Source organism: Lethenteron reissneri, chromosome 46, assembly GCF_015708825.2.
Source record: "Lethenteron reissneri isolate LAM-NWPU_2019-01 chromosome 46, ASM1570882v1, whole genome shotgun sequence".
Taxonomy (NCBI): Eukaryota; Metazoa; Chordata; class Hyperoartia; order Petromyzontiformes; family Petromyzontidae; genus Lethenteron; species Lethenteron reissneri.
Genome location: NC_083824.1, coordinates 9,146,362 through 9,164,737, shown reverse-complemented (window position 1 = coordinate 9,164,737; position 18,376 = coordinate 9,146,362). Strand labels below are relative to the sequence as shown.

The following is an 18,376-nucleotide window of genomic DNA, read 5'->3' as shown; positions in this document are numbered from 1 at the left end:
TGCTCCCTTGTTCTCTTGCCCGCTGCCCTGCCCGATCCCCCACTCCCTTGCCCGCTCGCTGCTGCTACTGCTGGGCGGTTCGCCGTCGCTTCGTGGAGAAGATCTCACGCGGCCGTTCCATCAGAACCGTTGCTGCTCCCCAGAGCTCCCCGCTGCCGCCGATTCTTTTCAAATCAAAGTGATCTCCTACTCAAAGGAGCATTGATACGAGGCGCGTCTCCTGTTTACAGTGGCGGGCATTCCACGTTACTATGGCGGGGTCGAGTCTATCCATAGGAACCAGATGTTGTTGTTGTTGCATGTATATGCATGCTTGAATCAACTCACAACCACGAATCATCACAATTCGTCCCATCTTATGGCAGGGGTGGATCGTGTAATTCCTCTTGCTCATCGTCGTGATGACGACGATGAAGAGGAACCTGCACGGGAAAGAGGTTGGAGGCATTTGCAGGGGCGCCACGGTGCGAGATGTTGACTACCTCGCCTGCTATGCAGGAGGTCGTGGGTTCGATCCCGACCATGACGCCTGCTGCTGTATATTTGGAGTTTGCGTGTCTCTCTCTCTCTCCCCGTGGTCGCGTGGATTTTTCAACGGGTCCTCCGGTTTTTCCCTCCACGTTTAGAATCAACATCACGCCTTCAGAGTATTTGGCTGTTGCTATAAATGACCACGTGACAAGCCACTTCGTTGAGCTGTCAATCGTGGCCAGGTCGCTTCTGAAAAAATATATACGCAGCTCAGTGGGGCCTTACCTGGTAAATCATTCAAAACTGTGTTTTTGATGTGAAGCAGCGTTTCGAGTCCCCACTGCGTTCACACTGCCACCGCTCCACCCTGTGGCCAACACGACCACTTGCACGTTCACCGATCAACAGCCGTGCCATGAACACAGCCACCGCACGAGTCTGTCAGTCGAGTCCATGGATATCAGAGGTCGCAACCGGGTACCCGATGTCCGTACCCTACCCGATACCCGGCTACCCGTACCCGTCTGGGTACGGGTACGGGTACCCGTTTGCGACCCTGGTGCGGCCGGGTATGGGTACGGGTAGGCCGTGAGTCACTGGTGAGTCACCGTTTGTCACTCATTTCCCAACGTCTTGTCTCTTCTCACAATTCAAGTTCCTAGAATCAACCCACCCGCGCCTGCAACATGGCTTCATCCCAAAGGTCGTAATCGGGTACCCGTACCCGTACCCTACCCGATACCCGGCCGGGTACGGGTAGCCGGGTATCGGGTAGGGTACCGTTTGCGACCCTGGTGCGGCCGGGTACGGGTACGGGTAAGGAATGAAAACCCGTTTGCGACCTCTGATGGATATTATACTTGCAGGTAATTCGTGGACAAGAGCAGAATCGGTGCCACCCAGAGCCGGCAAAAAAATCTTCGTGGTACCGATGGGGATTTTTGCGGCACGAAAATCCTTCATCACTTCACCTTAAAACGCTGTTGATTCTCTCTTCAGCACACCGGTGGGCTAAAGAAGTGAATTATTTTGTAAAAAACGTGACACATTTTTTTACTGTTTGGCCGTGTCGGGTGGTGGAGGGTTACGACACATTTATAAATAACGCGATCTGACCCAAATAACTATATTATGAATCACTTCACCTGTCAGAAGAAATGTCCAGGAGATGGCGGCAGAGCAACAGATACGTGCACGTACGTTGAACTTCTTTCGCACAATACGTAGCCAACCGCGCTAATCGGAGGTGCGGATATACCCGTGCAGAGCTCTGAGTGAGTTTTATCCCTGGCGGGCTGCAAAGAATCTGGGTGTAAATTCGTGATCCCGATTCAGAAAAACGCATTGAAATGTGGAGGGTGGGAGGGGGGGGGCGAGGGTAGGGGGCACTCGATTTGGTGGTGAAAACAAACTTGGTAATAGAAATTTACAAAAATAATATGTAATTAAGGGCACAGTGTTCTTGATGAACGCGTTGACAGTTTTTTTTTTGTTGACCACCCTTGTGCACCGTTGCTACCAACGCAGCAGCAGCAACATTAGCAGCAGCACCAAGTAACCTGTTGCGTGCGATGCCCAGGCATGGATCGTTTAATCAACAGATTCAAACATTCTTAAGTTCGTGATACGCGCACCAAATGTTGTGGTGCGAGAATCGATTATTTTCCGTTCGTGTAAATCATTCCCTAAAGGGCAATTATCACAGCGAGAAAGTAAAAGAAGGCCGACAGGGCAAAACGCGGAGCGCTGGCAGAGTAAGAATATTGAGCGGTGGCGTTTTCGCCGCTCATTGTCGCAGAGGTTCACAGGTTACAAACCAGCTGCCGCCCTGATTAATACTGCGCGGTGTGATAAGTAAGAAAACTAAAATACGCGTTATCTGCGTCGCAGCGGACATTCAAGATCCCGTGACATCAGTCACAAGAGTTGACCAGCATCGCGAATTTATATTTGCAAAAAAAAATGTAATTACCAAAAAAAATTACTCAATTCACATCTACATCCTGCATCACGATATATCGCCCCTCCCCGACTGGCGACAACGTAGGCAGGACCCTCCTGAAAAAGAGCCATGAGGCTCGGCGAGGCTTTCCTACGTAAATCAAAAGTAACCCGAGAGTGTGGGTTAAGGGGGGGGGGACCCCTTGGTAAAGAGGCACGGGGGGTGGGGGGTCCCTTGATAAAGAGGCACGGGGGGGGGGCCCTTGGTAAAGAGGCACGGGGGGCCCTTGGTAAAGAGGCACAGCTGTGCATCGCCCGCATCGTCCACCAGGTGGCATTCACTCACTGCAGGAGGGGAGTGATGAGCGGCAACGGAGTCGAAGGCACCGTTCACGAAGCCGCGCGCCTTTTGATTCGAATCGACCTCCACCGCCACCATTATCACCATCATCGTGATACCAAAAAAACAACAACCATGATCTATCCACTGCTGGGTGATGAGATCACTTTCACCGTTCGCCAGGTGACTAACCCTACCCCCCCCCCCCCCCCCCGACTCACTTAACGGAGTTTGTGCCAAACATGCCAACTATAGGGCCCGCGGAGCTGGGGCAGTTTGCAGGCGCCGGCGTCTGACTGCCGTCCCCCGTGTGCGCGCGCCTGTGGCTTGCGCCGCGGCTCCATTGCGTGTTACGAATTCCGCAGCCCGGGGAAGTGGCAGCTGTGTTCGATCTGGTGGAGACTTGTCCAACTTTATACGGCGCAACGTTACGCAGCACGCTACGTTGGGAGTCTACGCAGTCGGGGGAGTGGGTCGCGGAGGGGGGGGGCTATTGCTCTGTGCTTGCAAATTGTTTGTCCTTTGAGGATCATTTTTGGAAGTTGGTAAATGTGGACAGTCACCGGCACACAACGGCAGACTCTTCTTCGAACGACATCACGGTCTCTTTAACATCCACTGGCTGGCTGACCGCGCACATTATCGTATTAACCAGGGTGGCCCGCCGGAGCCAAACCATGAACCTCTGCAACAAGGGGTGAATGCGCTACCACTTGGCCATATCATCGCCCGGCGTACACACACACGCACACACGGCATATGTTTGCATGGCATAAAGTGCCCATTTGTTTATCGATCTATAATGTGAGCGCTTGCGCTGGGCCATATGACCGAGATAACGCTGTGAACATGTTACGTGTAACGTGAGTCGCAAAATGGAAGAGGTTAAGCTCCGTGGTTATCTCGTCCACGTATTAACGGTGTCATGTTCGCAGCAACATCCGTGTGCGGCATCTGCAAGATCTACGGATTTTATTTCACTGCGCGGTAAACGCGTCTCCTCTCCTTGTTTTACCGTTCGTTTGAATGGCCCTGACAACGCTCCCCTTGCCCTGTGCTGTGCCAAGGAATCGCAGCCCGTGCGAGCAGGGTCACGATGACGAACCAGACGCTTACCCTGAAGTGGAACTCCTCATTCCATTTTGGGTTCAGTGTCTGTAAAGAAACACCAAAATACACACACGCACACATGCACACACACGCGTGTGAGGAGTGGCATAGCACGGTTGGCACGGGCACTGATGCAAGGAATTAAATGAGACCGACCTCTCCACCTGCCTAATTCCAAACTCTCCGCCCTCCACCCCCTCTCCATCGCCCGGCGCCATCGGCATCTCTGGACCGTGGATACCTCGTGCAGTTGCACCGACTGCGCACTCGGTAGCAACGCCACTGGGGGTTGTGTGCAAGTGTGTGTGTTTGGTGGGGAGAGGTGGTGTAGTGGTTAGCGTGCCGCACTACGACCCCAGTTCGATTCCCGCTGAACGGCCAACAACACCGGTGACGATTATCTGAACCAGTGTTGGGCCTCCCCTAGGTCGACTCAGCCTAAAATGAGTACCTGGTGCGGTGTGTAAACATCAACACTGGGGAGACAAAGGCGGTCGGGAGTGGTGCTGCCCACCAACCTCCTCGTGTAGCGTTCCGGCCATCATAGGTGCTACTCGCAAACAGCACTTGCCCCAACAGTCTGTTCAGGCTATAAGGGCTATAATAAGTCTTTGTCTCTGTACGTGTGCACGTGTGCGTGTGTGCTTGGTGCATCCGTCTGTCTGTCCCGTGATCTCCTGTCATCGAGCGAGAATCTGACACTTCACGTGACCTCAAAGCGCACCTAGCCTGGCACAAGCGGCATGGTGACGTCACCGGCGGCTGTCGTGTTGTTAGTCGGCGCATCCGAAGTGCTCGCCAAGTGCTCGCGAACGGCGCTCGCCCTGCCTGACACCCTGTCAAAGTCTACGCGGGGGGGGGGGGGGCGGGGATATTTGCCTTTGTGCGTCTGTCTCCTGGTGTCTCTGCGTGTTTGCATAACTGTTCGGGCGGTGTTTGTGTGGGCGCACGGGCGCACGTGACTTGGCATCGCGCGTGATGCTGGTCGCGCATTCGGACGGAGTGGAAGTGTAGACAAAGGGCACTGTCGAGGCTGCGCTGTCACGGCGGGGACGGCGTGCGGGTCACGACCCTCGCCGATCAATCGCTCGCTACATGCGAGACTGCGATAAACAATTACGTAACAAATAACGGTAATAATAACGGTGATCACAATACCAAATAGGATCGCTGGCGGTATACGCGCGGCACGATGATCCGTTGCCGTCTTGATCCGCTTTGCGCAGTTATGCAATTACGTTCGCAATTCGATGCAAAAATGTATTATTTGTTTAACCATTGCGGCTCACGGAGCATCTCTAGTGGCTGCAGGGTGAGCACACATCATCATCCTCATCCGTGACCCAATGGCGGAGCCAGGATTTTCAGGTAGGGGGAGTTGTTAGTAAGTGAGGACTTGTCCCTTGCTTTTTATTCGACGCGTGTGCGGCGATGGCGCAGCCATCGATCGAGGGTCGAATTCGAACCACGTTGTGTGATCGGCATCGCGCCCAACCCCCAAAAAAATTTATATCTATTTCGAATCAGAATTCAAACTGCTACGAAAAATGGGCTTGGGCAGGACAGGTCACGATATGATGGCCAATGAGTAAATAATAATAACAATAACAGGGTAGCAGCCGGGATGGTGCTGGGTGGATTACAATATCGCAGAATCGCGAGAGATGACAACGGCTTGGTAAAGCCTTCATCCAGCAGTGAATGTATAGCTCACGGCTCATGGTGACAATGACGATGATGATGATCGCGATGCATCGGCACGCGGCCATTCGGCTTGCGGGGTTTTGCGCGGTCAAGGGTCGCGGCCCTGCGCACCGACTGACCTTCTTGATGGTCTTGGTTTGCACCAACACGAGCTCCCGGTTCTCCTCCAGCTCGTAGAGAGACACCCGCACGTAGGGATCGCTGCCGGGGACACAAGAACACACCGCCGCGCTCACCCTCCGCTTGTCGTTCCACGACCGCTGCGCTGGTGACGACAATTGCACTCGTGAACGACTCTCGCTCATCGGGGCGGCCCGGAGCGGCACAGTTGGTCGGAGTGCTGACCGTGCACCGATGAGATCCTGGGTTTGAATCGAATTGAAGGCAGGTTTGCGGCCTCCTTGCGAATTTCAACCGGTTCCTCAAGTGGAGGGAGATGGTGATCAAAGACAAAGATCCCCCATATAGCCTTAACAGACTGTTGGGGCAAGTGCTGTTAGCGAGCACCTATGAAGGAAGGCCGGCATGGCACACGATGGGGTGGGTGGTCAGTACCACGCCCGGCCGCCTTTGTCTCCCTAGTGGCGATGTTTACACACCGCACCAGGTACTCATTTGAGGCTGAGTCGACCTAGGGAATGCCCAGTTCCGGTTCAGCTAATCGTCACTGGTGTTGGCCATGAACGGGAATCGAATCCGGGTAGCTAGGTTCGTAGCGCAGCGCAGCGCGCTAACCGCTACACTACCGCTCCCCGCACACCGCACACGCGCACGTACACACACACATAGAAAAGCTCGTCACGTTAAATTTGGTCCTGCGCTTAATTTGGCCAGATTCCCCGCTCATGGAAATTAAAACCACCGGTGGGACTGTCGCGCAACGGACATTACACCTCATATGCAAAGCGAGTGGGAAGATGCCATACACAGTAATTAAGAATAATATAATTACAGCCCTTTGTCAATTCACTACTGGACGGGGACCTCCACTTTTAGCGTCAACCGTTGGGGTTGTTTGACCAACTCAAAGAGACCAGGATGGGTCTAATTCGCAAGAGCGGTCTGAGTTGCCAGAATAACAAAAATATAAATCACATCAAGTTACCACGAGATGAAGCAAACATAAACCAGAGTGAAAACAACCACTTTATAGAAGTCATCGAAAATGCTGTGCAATCACAAAGTGATATGAGATCCGAAAAGTTGGCTTGGCCAATGGACTACATCTTAAATCACATCAACACACCTCTCAAAGCACCCCAGGGGGGTCACAGATGTTTTCAAAAGAGTGTCCGTCAAACCGGCATTAAGTCTCAGAGTTGGAATTCAACACAATCGAGTGGAAAACAAGTTTAACAGTATGAATTCTAATGAGTTCGTGCACTCGCTGAAGACCGGGCTGAGACAAAGAATTCGTACAGAGCCCCAGGGCTTAATCGAGGTGCGGCCGAGAACCAGTGGCGGACTAAGCTAGTGCGGGGCCTGTAGCATATGTTGTTATAAAGGGGACCTAATAAAAAAACACTTAAATATTAAAACACACAGTTTTTTACTTGCATAGCAAAGTAATTGTATTTTTTTATTTGCTATACAGCCAGATAATACGACAAATCGCTAACCTTAAACACACAGTCGTTCATAAAAGTTGAAGACAGTACAGTACTATAGTAAGAGCAAGTGCAGAATCACTGAACCAGAATTGATAGCTTGAAAGCATTTAGCGCGGGGCCCTTGAAAGTACGGGGCCCGTAGCTACTTCATGTGTAGCTACTACATGTGTAGCTGCTACATGTGTAGCTGCTACATGTGTAGCTGCTACATGTGTAGCTGCTACATGTGTAGCTGCTTCATGTGTAGCTGCTGCATGTGTAGCTGCTGCATGTGTAGCTGCTGCATGTGTAGCTGCTACATGTGTAGCTGCTTTATGTGTAGCTGCTGCATGTGTAGCTGCTACATGTGTAGCTGCTTCATGTGTAGCTGCTGCATGTGTAGCTGCTTCATGTGTAGCTGCTACATGTGTAGCTGCTTCATGTGTAGCTGCTTTATGTGTAGCTGCTGCATGTGTAGCTGCTTCATGTGTAGCTGCTGCATGTGTAGCTGCTGCATGTGTAGCTGCTACATGTGTAGCTGCTACATGTGTAGCTGCTTTATGTGTAGCTGCTTTATGTGTAGCTGCTGCATGTGTAGCTGCTACATGTGTAGCTGCTTCATGTGTAGCTGCTGCATGTGTAGCTGCTGCATGTGTAGCTGCTACATGTGTAGCTGCTTCATGTGTAGCTGCTTCATGTGTAGCTGCTGCATGTGTAGCTGCTGCATGTGTAGCTGCTGCATGTGTAGCTGCTGCATGTGTAGCTGCTGCATGTGTAGCTGCTACATGGGTAGCTGCTACATTTGTAGCTGCTACATTTGTAGCTGCTACATTTGTAGCTGCTACATGTGTAGCTGCTTCATGTGTAGCTGCTTCATGTGTAGCTGCTTCATGTGTAGCTGCTACATGTGTAGCTGCTACATGTGTAGCTGCTACATGTGTAGCTGCTACATGTGTAGTGGATGCGTTGAGCTCGGGTCGGAGTTGAGTTTGACCGGTGGGGGTAGTGTGGGGATGGTGGGGGGGGGGTTACCCCCAGGAGGAAGCGGCAAGAGCATCAACACTGAGCTCTCGCGTTACCAAGGCCAAATCACGGGGGCTGGGAGGGAGGGAGAGGGGGGCTGGGAGGGAGGGGGCTGGGAGGGAGAGGGCTGGGAAGGGGGCTGGAAGGGGGGCTAGGAGGGGGGCAGGGAGGGGGGCTGGGAGGGAGGGGGGCTGGGAAGGGGCTGGGAAAGGAAGGGGTTGGGAGGGGGGCTGGGAGGGGGAGTGGGAGAGGGGGGGTAAAACCAGGCAGGCGCAAGACAGGTTGAATGCGGACACACACAAGGGACCGTGCATACACACACAGAGAGACGCGTTCACACTCAGACACAGATCCCACCCCCACCGCGCCCACCTTTCGCCTTCACGGGCTGTTGGGGACAACTGCTGTGTTATTGAGCACCTATCAAGGCCGGCCACACGGCACACACGTGGCCAGCACCACGCCTGGGTCGCCTTTGTCTCCCGATATTTACACACTGCACCAGGTACTCATTTGAGGCTGAGTCGACCTAGGATTTAAGATAATCATCACTCGCGTTGGTCGTGAGCGGGAATCGAAGTAGGGTCGATCTACCGGTCTCCAATTCACACACACAAAGACAAAGATCCCCCGTATAGCCTCAAACAGGCTGTTGGGGCAAGTGCTGTTAGTGAGCACCTATGAAGGCCGGCACGGTACACGAGGGGGTGTGTGGCCAGCACCACGCCCGGCCGCCTTTGTCTCCCGAGTGGCGATATTTACACATCGCACCAGGTACTCATTTGAGGCTGAAGTCGACCTAAGGAAGTCCCAGGACCGATTCAGACAATATAATCGTCACTGGTGTTGGCCGCGAGCGGGAATCGAACCCGGATGGCCAGGTTCGAAGCGTCGTGCGCTAACCGCTACGTTACACACGCGTGTTCACACACCACACACACGTGTTCACACCACACGCACACACGTGTTCACACCACACGCACACACGTATTTACACCACAACAACCGCCATTCCCCACTAAGTGGCGGTGCCAGGCTATGTGCACGTTGAGGTCACGTGAACAACAACTGAAGTTCAGAATTTTAACTCAACTTAACTTTTAATTTAACAAGGTTAAGGCCCACTGAGCTATGTAGCTCTTTTTCAGAAGCGACCTGGCCACCAAAGGTAGCTAAACGAAGTGGCTTATCACGTGGAAATGTAAATCAGCCAAATGACTCTAAACGCGTGTTTCTCAACCCGGAGAAAAATCAACGTGACCACGGGCAGAGAGAACATGCAAATTCTAAATAAACACCCCACACATTACACACACACCACACACACACCACATACACACCACACACACATCCCACACACACCCCACACACACACCCCACACACACCCCACACACACACCACATACACACCCCACACAAACCACACACACACCCCACACACACCACACACACACACCACACCCACCCCACACACCCCACACACACACACCACCCACACAAACCACACACACACACAATGTGTCCACACACTTTCCCGAGCCGCCGTGCTGCTAAACAAAAGGCAAAGCAACCTGCCCGCCCGGCTGGTGTTGCAGGCGGCAGGGGGTGAACCTCTCCAACCCAACCCCACTTCACCCACACCACGGCGATGACACGAGACGCGATCGGCAACGCCGCAGCCACGCGGACTGGTGGGGGGGGGGGGGTGCAGCCGCAGGCACCGGACGTAGGGGCTGAACGCTTTGGGGGAAAATATCAAATTGCGATTTTTCTGACAGATATTGCGATTTGATTTGCGAGTACATTTTTTGGAGTCAAGCTTCAGTTCCATATTCACTGTGTAATAGAGTTACAACGTGCGATGGGGCATTAGCACATGATGCCCTCAAAATATGAACTGCTCTATGTATTCTAATGCTAGGATGAGAACTTAAAAGATGTGAATTACTTTCAACATGTATATATGTTTTTTTTAATGAAATAGAACAATCAAACATAGAACAATTGTTAAGTTAAGTAAATAAAGTTATAATAAATAATACACGTATTCCATTAAGTGAGAATAATTTTATTATGTTTTACTTTTATTATTTTATTACTTCCTTTCTACGTGACTTTACCGAAAGAACCAAGAAGAACTAAAATGACTTTTCAAATCGCAAAAAAAAATCGCAGCCTTTGCGATCTACTGATCGCAATTGTTTCGAATTGCGATTTCGATTTTAAATCGATTAATCGTTCAGCCCTCCACCAGACACCCCCCGAGTCGCTGGGAGAGGGGCTGGGGAAGAGGTGACGAGGAGGTCAAGGCGCAGCCCCGCAATTGCTCGCTCACGCCTCTGCCGGCGGATGGGGTTTGACACTCAACTAAAGTTTGTATTTGACCACGGTTGAGGCCCACTGAGCGATATGGGTATTTTTTCAGAAGTGGCCTGGCCGCAAATTAGAAGCTCAACGAAGTGGCTCGTCATCGCGTGCGAAAGTACAGCAGCCGAAGGCATGTGGACGTTGATGCTAAATGTGGCGAAAAATCCACGCGACCACTGAGAGAGAGAGAGAGACACGCAAACAGGTTCGGGATCGAACCCACGACCTCCTGTATACCAGGCGAGGTAGTTAACATCTCCCAGCCACCGTGATAATGATGATGATGAGAGAGAGAGACACGCAAACAGGTTCGAGATCGAACCCATGACCTCCTGTATACCAGGCGAGGTAGTTAACATCTCCTAGCTACCGTGATAATGATGATGATGATGAGAGAGAGAGACACGCAAACAGGTTCGGGATCGAACCCACGACCTCCTGTATACCAGGCGAGGTAGTTAACATCTAGCCACCGTGATAATGATAATGATGATAGAGATAGACACGCAACCGGGTTCGGGAACGAACCCACGACCTCCTATATACCAGGCGAGGTAGTTAACATCTCGCCATCGAGAGCATGGAGGTCGGCAACCTGCAGGCTCAGGAGCCGCGTGTGGCTCTTCAAGGACTGCTCCTTCGTGTCGTCACTTACGAAGGACCGGCAACGTCTCACGTGCACGTGCACAATTTCGGCTCTTGAAATATTATACTTTTTTTGCCGAATTTTAGAGAAAAAATAATCTCTTTTTAAATCCTTTATATTAAGTTCACTTGCTTGCTTGCTTACGACCATGCAAATCTTTCGGTCGTTTTTTAACCCACTTCCCGTGATCCAATCGAGCTGACATTTTCCACACAGACTCGTGCGTGACAAATAATTTTCGTGAAAAAATTTTCCCAAAATTTTACACTTTTTAGGACAAAAATATTATATTTAATTTCCAATTGCTTAATGGTGCCATGCAATCATCTGACCCATAGGTGGCAGCCATCTCAAGCCAGAGGACGAGAGGACTCTAGCCGCCACGCATATAAAGGATTTATAGTGAAAAACTTTGTTTTTACGGGTAAATTTTTTGTTATTTTGGTTGCCGACCTCTGCACTAACAAGAGGGAGCTCCGGAGAGGATGGCCAGTTGGCCCGCTCCTCGACACCGACTGGCCAAGACGCCTTGGAAGATATTCTATTTTCTATTCTTAGGTGTTTTCGGTAAAGTCACGTAGGTGAAAAATTAAAATTAATAAAAGTAAAATAAAAATAAAATGAAAATCACGACGTTTCGGAGGCAACACAAGCTTCCGTCTACAGGTGGAACCGTCACAGCACGATAGCTGTATCAAGTGAGTAAAAACTCTAACAGATAGGTGGAATTCCTCCCCGTAGAGGGTATTAATTCTAGATTTGAAGCTTTCGTGACTGCAAGGATTTATATTCTTAGATTTTTTTCGGTAAAGTCACGTAGGTGAAAATTTTAATTTAAAATTAATAAAAGTAAAATAAAAATAAAATTAAAATCACGACGTTTCGGAGGCAACACAAGCTTCCGTCTTCAGGAGGAACCGTCACAGCACGATAGCTGTATCAAGTGAGTAAAAACTCTAACAGGTACCTACGCTTCACCCCACCGACACACCGACCTGTCAACCGACCGACCGAACGTGGGAACGAGAAATGTGAACGTTGTTGTCGACTGCTTCGTCGGGACATCGAATGGAACCGACGATCTGTGGATTGCACGTCCAACGTGTCGTCATCACCCATTAATTATTAGAGCGTTGTGGCAGTGACGCTCCTAACAAGTTAAAGGTGTTGAGATTACTGGGCTGTGATACATTCCCACGTGATAACAGCCACGTGATAGATGGCCAGGTCGCTTCTCAAGAAGAGCTAAAGAGCTCAGTGGGCCTTACCTGGTCAAATTAAAAGTAGTTTTTTTTTTATGCGTGGCTAAGAGACACCCGCTCTAGGTTAATTAAATAGGGTCAACAGACACGCATTACACAGGGTGCTTCAAATAAATGTTAACAGGTACATGGGACTATCGTTTTTAATGGGAAAAGAACGGATAATACTACACTGTAACACGATAACAAATGTCACGTGAATCGCTTAAAAAAGCCAGTCTCCACTTGTTCGCCATCATTGTCAACGCGTGCCTGGAATCTTCTCCAGGTGGTCTCCAGAGCCCGGAGGCACATTTATTGTGGTGTTGTTTCAAATTCTCAGAAGTGTTCACACTTTTTTTTGAAGCACTCCGTATATGTTCCGGACAATATTCCTGGTGTCGTTGGCTCCGCGTTTTTTCTCCTTTAAAATGAGGCGACGAATGCGGGCGAGGCCACCTCGCAAAAGATTTCGCTGTCGAATTAGGAGCAGAGGGAGGGAGGGATGGAGGCCCGCGTGTCCAGTTTCTAATTTGCAGCAAACAAACTTGCACCAGCTCTCTCGCCAACTTCAGCAGTTTTTTTTATTGATGTGGTTGTCCCACCTGGTGACGATTGCGTGTGTTGCGATCGAAACGTCGTGATCGATTAGTTTTATACCCACGTGACTTTACTGAAAGAACCATAGAGTATGGATCCCTGCAGTCACGAAAGCTTCAAATCAAGATTGGCACCGCTCGTCGTTTTTGCGATTTGAAAAGTCCTCTTACTTTCTTATTGGAATAGGTTTATTATTTATTATAACTTTATTTATTTAACTTAACAATTGTTCTATGTTTGATTGTTCTATTTCATTAAAAAAAATACATGTTGGAAGCAATTCATATCTTTTAATTTCTCATCCTTGCATTAGAATACATAGAGCAGTTCATATTTTGATGGTATCATGTGGTAATGGCCCATCACATGTCTGGAGCCCGCACACGGGCAGAGAGACCTTTCACAAAGTGGCCCTTGGCTTTGGTGTTCACGTAAAAGCGATTCAGTGGGACCTGCGCTGCTGTGCTCGTGTGGCCACGTTACAACAACAACAAAATTAACCCGTAAAAACAAAGTTTTTCACTATAAATCCTTTATATGCGTGGCGGCTAGAGTCCTCTCGTCCTCTGGCTTGAGATGGCTGCCACCTATGGGTCAGATGATTGCCTGCCACCATTAAGCAATTGGTAATTAAATATAATTTATGTTTTCCTAAAAAGTGAAAAATTTTGGAAAAAAAATTTCACGAAAATGTATTGTCACGCACAACGAGTCTGTGTGAAAAATGTCAGCTCGATTGGATCACGGGAAGTGAGTTAAAAAACGACAGAAAGATTTGCACGGTCGTAAGCAAGCAAGCAAGCGCGCAAGTGAACTTAATATAAAGGATTTAAAAATATGTTATCAACGAACGCTGCTCTGTGTAGAGACCCCCAACACCCCCCCCACCCGGCCCGATGCAACTGAACGGACGCGCGGATCGCACAACAATTTTTTACCTATTTTTTACCTACGTGACTTTACCGAAAAAACCTAAGAATATGAATCCTTGCAGTCACGAAAGCTTCAAATCTAGAACACAATAGCCGCCTATTTGTCTCGTGTGTGTGTGTGTGCGTGTGTGTGGGGAGCGATAGTGTAGCGGTTAGCGCTACACTGCGCTATGAACCCGGCGTCCCATGTTCGATTCCCGCTCACGGCCAACACCAATGACGATTATCTGAAGCGGTCCCGGGCCTCCCCTAGGTCGACTCAGCCTTAAATGAGTACCCGGTGCGGTGTGTAAACATCGCCGCTAGGGAGACAAAGGCGGCCGGGCGTGGTGTTAGGCCACCCACCCCCTCGTGTGCCGTGCCGGCCTTCATAGGTGCTCGCTAACAGCACTTGCCCCTACAGTCTGTCAAGGCTATACGGGGAATCTTTTATGTGCGTGCTGAACTTTGCGAGTGATCTTTGTTTTATTTGCCAAAGTTGGACCGTGGCGCCGGGCACACGATGGACGCCTCTTCTCCGAACGCCGTCGCGGGATTTATAACGTCCACTGTAAAAAACCAGACGGCGTGCGTTATTTTACGGCATTTACCAGGGCGTCCTGCCGGAACCGAACCCGCTAACCTCAGCAGCAATGTGCGCGTACGTATGTTGAACTTGTTTCGCGCCGAACGCAGCCAACCGCGCTAATCGGAGGCGCGACCACTGTGTCCATTATCAGCGTGCAATTATGAAGTCCTCCGTCCGTGACTTTACCCGTCGATTTTCATCAAACACTCTCCAGACTCGCGATCGCCTCGTCTTCACGGTGCGCTCCGCCATCGCCCGTTGCTGCCTCGTGGCTCGCGGAGCCGTCGCTCGCCGCCACGTTTGTGCTCTCGCCCCCGTCGTCCGACTCCCCCCGGCTCGTCGCATCTATCGTCTCGCTCTCCGCGCGCTAACGCAAACCCCTCAATCCTTCCCCCCCCTCGGCGCAGCATCACAGCCGCGTGTCCCCGGGCTACTTCTGAGAGTCGTTGCGAGTGACCTCCCTTTGAGCGCAGTGGCTCTTCTTCACCTGGGGGGCACGAGGCACCCCCTGGGGGTGCGAGATGCCCTTTCTGTGTGTGGGGGGGGAGGAGGGGGTGCGAAACGTCGCCAGATCTTTTTAGAAGGTAAACCATCGAAGTACAAATTAAACACGGGCACGTGAGTGCAACTTTGTTTCATCAAGCCCTATGCATTTATTAACATGAGATTTGAAGCTTTCGTGACTGCAAGGATTCATACTGTTAGGTTTTATCGGTAAAGTCACGTAGGTAAAAAATTAAATTAAATTAAAAGTTAATAAAAGTAATAATGGAAATAAAATTAAATAATAAATCACGACGTTTCGGAGGCAACACAAGTCTCCGTCATCAGGTGGGACCGTCACAGCTAAAAATTACCAAAAAGGATGCAAGGCTGCAGTCAAGGTTAAGAGCCACTGCTCGAGAGGGAGCTGCGCACGGTCACATGGCACTCATTCATTACATTCTTGGAGCTGGAATTTGATTTGCCAAATTAAAGGAACAAAAGAAAAGAAACGATCTCACTCGACTGGAGAATGCCGTGGGCGACTGGAACCTGGGTTTGAACCGAGGTTCTCAGCGGTGGAGGGCTTCAGGTTCACTGCTCTGCAACGAGCCACCCAGCCCACTCATATTTATTTTATTCCACGAATTATCATCATCATCATCATCATTTCACTCTGAGCCACCTCCGTAGGTGTCATCAGAAGCCCACCACATCACGACTGGGGAGTAGAACGATCTTCACTGACGTTGAGTGATCACCGGAGACGAACGTCACTCACTGGAGTGCAATGCTCTTCACTGCAATGGAGTACAACGGTCATCACCTAGGAAGACTGCTCCTCACCCCAGGATAATGCTTCTCGCAAAATTCTAATTCTTCTCGCTGCAAGTCGGCTGCTGCTCACTGAGAGCCGAATCATCTATTCTAGATTTGAAGCTTTCGTGACTGCAAGGATTCATACTCTTAGTTCTTTCGGTAAAGTCACGTAGGTAAAAAATATAATTAAAATTAATAAAAATAAAATAAAAATCACGACGTTTCGGAGGCAACTGGTTCTGACGGTCCCACCTGATGACGGAGACTTGTGTTGCCTCCGAAACGTCATGATTTTTATTTTATTTTTATTAATTTTTATTTCATTTTTTACCTACGTGACTTTACCGAAAGAACTAAGAGTATGTAGCCGAATCATCCTCTGCCAACGCAGCGGCGGCCTTTGGCACTCGGTGTCCCGGGGCTTGCGAAGACTCCGCACGGCCTCGGCGGTCACGTGACGACACATGCTGCTCCAGCCGCTGGGCACGGACACCTCTTGTCACGTGCAAAGTGGGGGGGGGGGGGGGGGGGCACACCTGTCGAGCAGGTGTGCCGCCCGTCCGTTCGCTTCTCAAGAGCCGTGCCCCGCAGTGATCACGGGCGATCGAACGAGACCCTTCTCCGCACACATCGCCGCGTGTTTGACTTTTGGGGCTCTTGTTCCGCGGGCGTACGAGCGAGCCAGCGAGCGGGTGAGCGTGTTTATTTGGCACGAGTTTAATAATAATTTGACAAAAAAATTACGATTTGAGTGGGTTTTTTGTTATCGAATTAGCGCGACATCACGCCGCCCGTTTGTGCCTTGGCGCCCGGGGCAGGCATCGCACGCCACGTCCCTTTCCACTCCGTCCGAAATGTGAAATTGGTCGCAGTTGACTTTGCGCGTTTTATTGCAACGCGTTCACCTTTACGATCGCGTTGTATTTTGACGACGAGATCAATTGGGTGATTGCAGAAGAACTAGTGCGTTGTATTATTATTATCATCATCATCATTTTACTTGTATACCCAGGAAAAATTATCCGAGTCTCAACTCTTTTGCAGGAGGGTCCTGCTAAGTTTTCACAATAGGTGATGATTGCTGTGCGTTTCCAAATGACATTATTCGCGGTGTCATTTTTCTAATTTGGCAAACCTAATCGTTGACGTCAGCACACAAAGGCACACTGGCGGGTCTTTAATGCCCACCGTGACGCAGACGGCGTGCAGCAAATCATCGTTAATACACTCGCAGGCGTTAAGCAGGATGGCCTGCCGGATCCCAACCGCGAACGTCTGCAACAAGCGGCGAACGAGGCTGCCGCTGGGCCGTGTCACCGTCCAGTGTGGTTATTGCCACGCAAGTGCGCTGGGCCATGAAGCAGGCACGCAAGGCCTTGACGCGTGGCTTCTCCGCACTCTTGATAACCTCTGTGGCCCACAGCAAGGGGGGTACATCCTCGACACAGGCTCTATTCATGGCCGTGCTTCTCCATATTAAACGTTTACGTGGAAAAACATTTAAAAAAATTATGTTTTCATCACGGCCGTAACAAATTCTACGCCTGGTGGAGATTCAAGCGAAACGGCGAATCCGATTGGTAAAGTTGATCGTGAGAGTTGGTCTGCAACTCACCGGCCGATGAGCGAGATGAAGCGATCCTATTTAGCGAGTTCATCGCTTGTACATCGCGCGACAATTTCATTTGTTTGGCCGCGTCGGGTGGCGGAGGGTCTTACGACACACATTTGGCCAGATCGTTACGTGGCAATAACCCAAAAATTTGTGATGCATAAAAGTGTATTTTTATAGTATATCAATGCGCAAAGCTAAACCGAAACCCAATCAGAATCAGAATATTTCTTTATACTGGAGGAATCCAATGAGCTCTTTTTTACAGATGTCCAGTAGGGGCAGGTCAAAACGTTACAAAAAACAAGACGAAAAGCACCATAGGAGAGCAAAGTATAAGATAGGCAAATACATCGATTAAAAATGTAATACAAACACAACCAAACTATGTTTTTTTAACCTATCCAGGTAAAGCCCACCGAGCTATTAGCTTCTTTTTCAGAAGCGACCTGGCCACAAATGGCAGCTCAAAGTGGCGCGTGGGTGTCAAAGTTCATCAAAACATCTCGACACCGTAGTAATAGGTTTTTACCCTTTCAACTGGTACAAAAACTGACACCTTTATACAAGGCATCATGTTTGCAATAGCCACAACACAAGCAGTCAAAATGCAAACAAAAAGAAACAACTCTGATGATGATAATGATATGCACTGTTCTTTAAGTTGATTGGTCCACACCCGAGACAGCTTTTCTTAGAGCCTAGTCTCCATTGGTGTTGGACCAGATGACGCCAAAAGGCGTACAACTCAAAAACAGCGCACTATCAGAGTATTGAGAGCTCGGGGTAAACATTTACACTATGAGACCTCCTTTACGAGTGGCAAAATATAGTAATAGGTTTTGCCACTGGTAAAGGAGGTCTCATAGTGTAAATCACGACACCGGTGGAGTACCCAGAAAATAATGTCGCGAAAATGAACGCGGCCTA

General features: G+C 49.9%; 1 protein-coding gene across 2 annotated transcripts in view; it reads right to left on the bottom strand.

Annotated features, from left to right (window-relative positions):
• LOC133354264 (E3 ubiquitin-protein ligase NEDD4-like) overlaps positions 1-18,376 on the bottom strand; it is a 123,463-nt gene that overhangs the window by 70,882 nt on the left and 34,205 nt on the right. For both annotated transcript variants that reach the window (XM_061570970.1, XM_061570971.1), the window contains exons 3-4: positions 5,686-5,767; positions 3,869-3,907 (exon numbers count right to left, since the gene is read on the bottom strand). In XM_061570970.1, the coding sequence (XP_061426954.1) occupies positions 3,869-3,907; positions 5,686-5,767 (121 nt within the window). The remainder of the gene's footprint in view (positions 1-3,868; positions 3,908-5,685; positions 5,768-18,376) is intronic.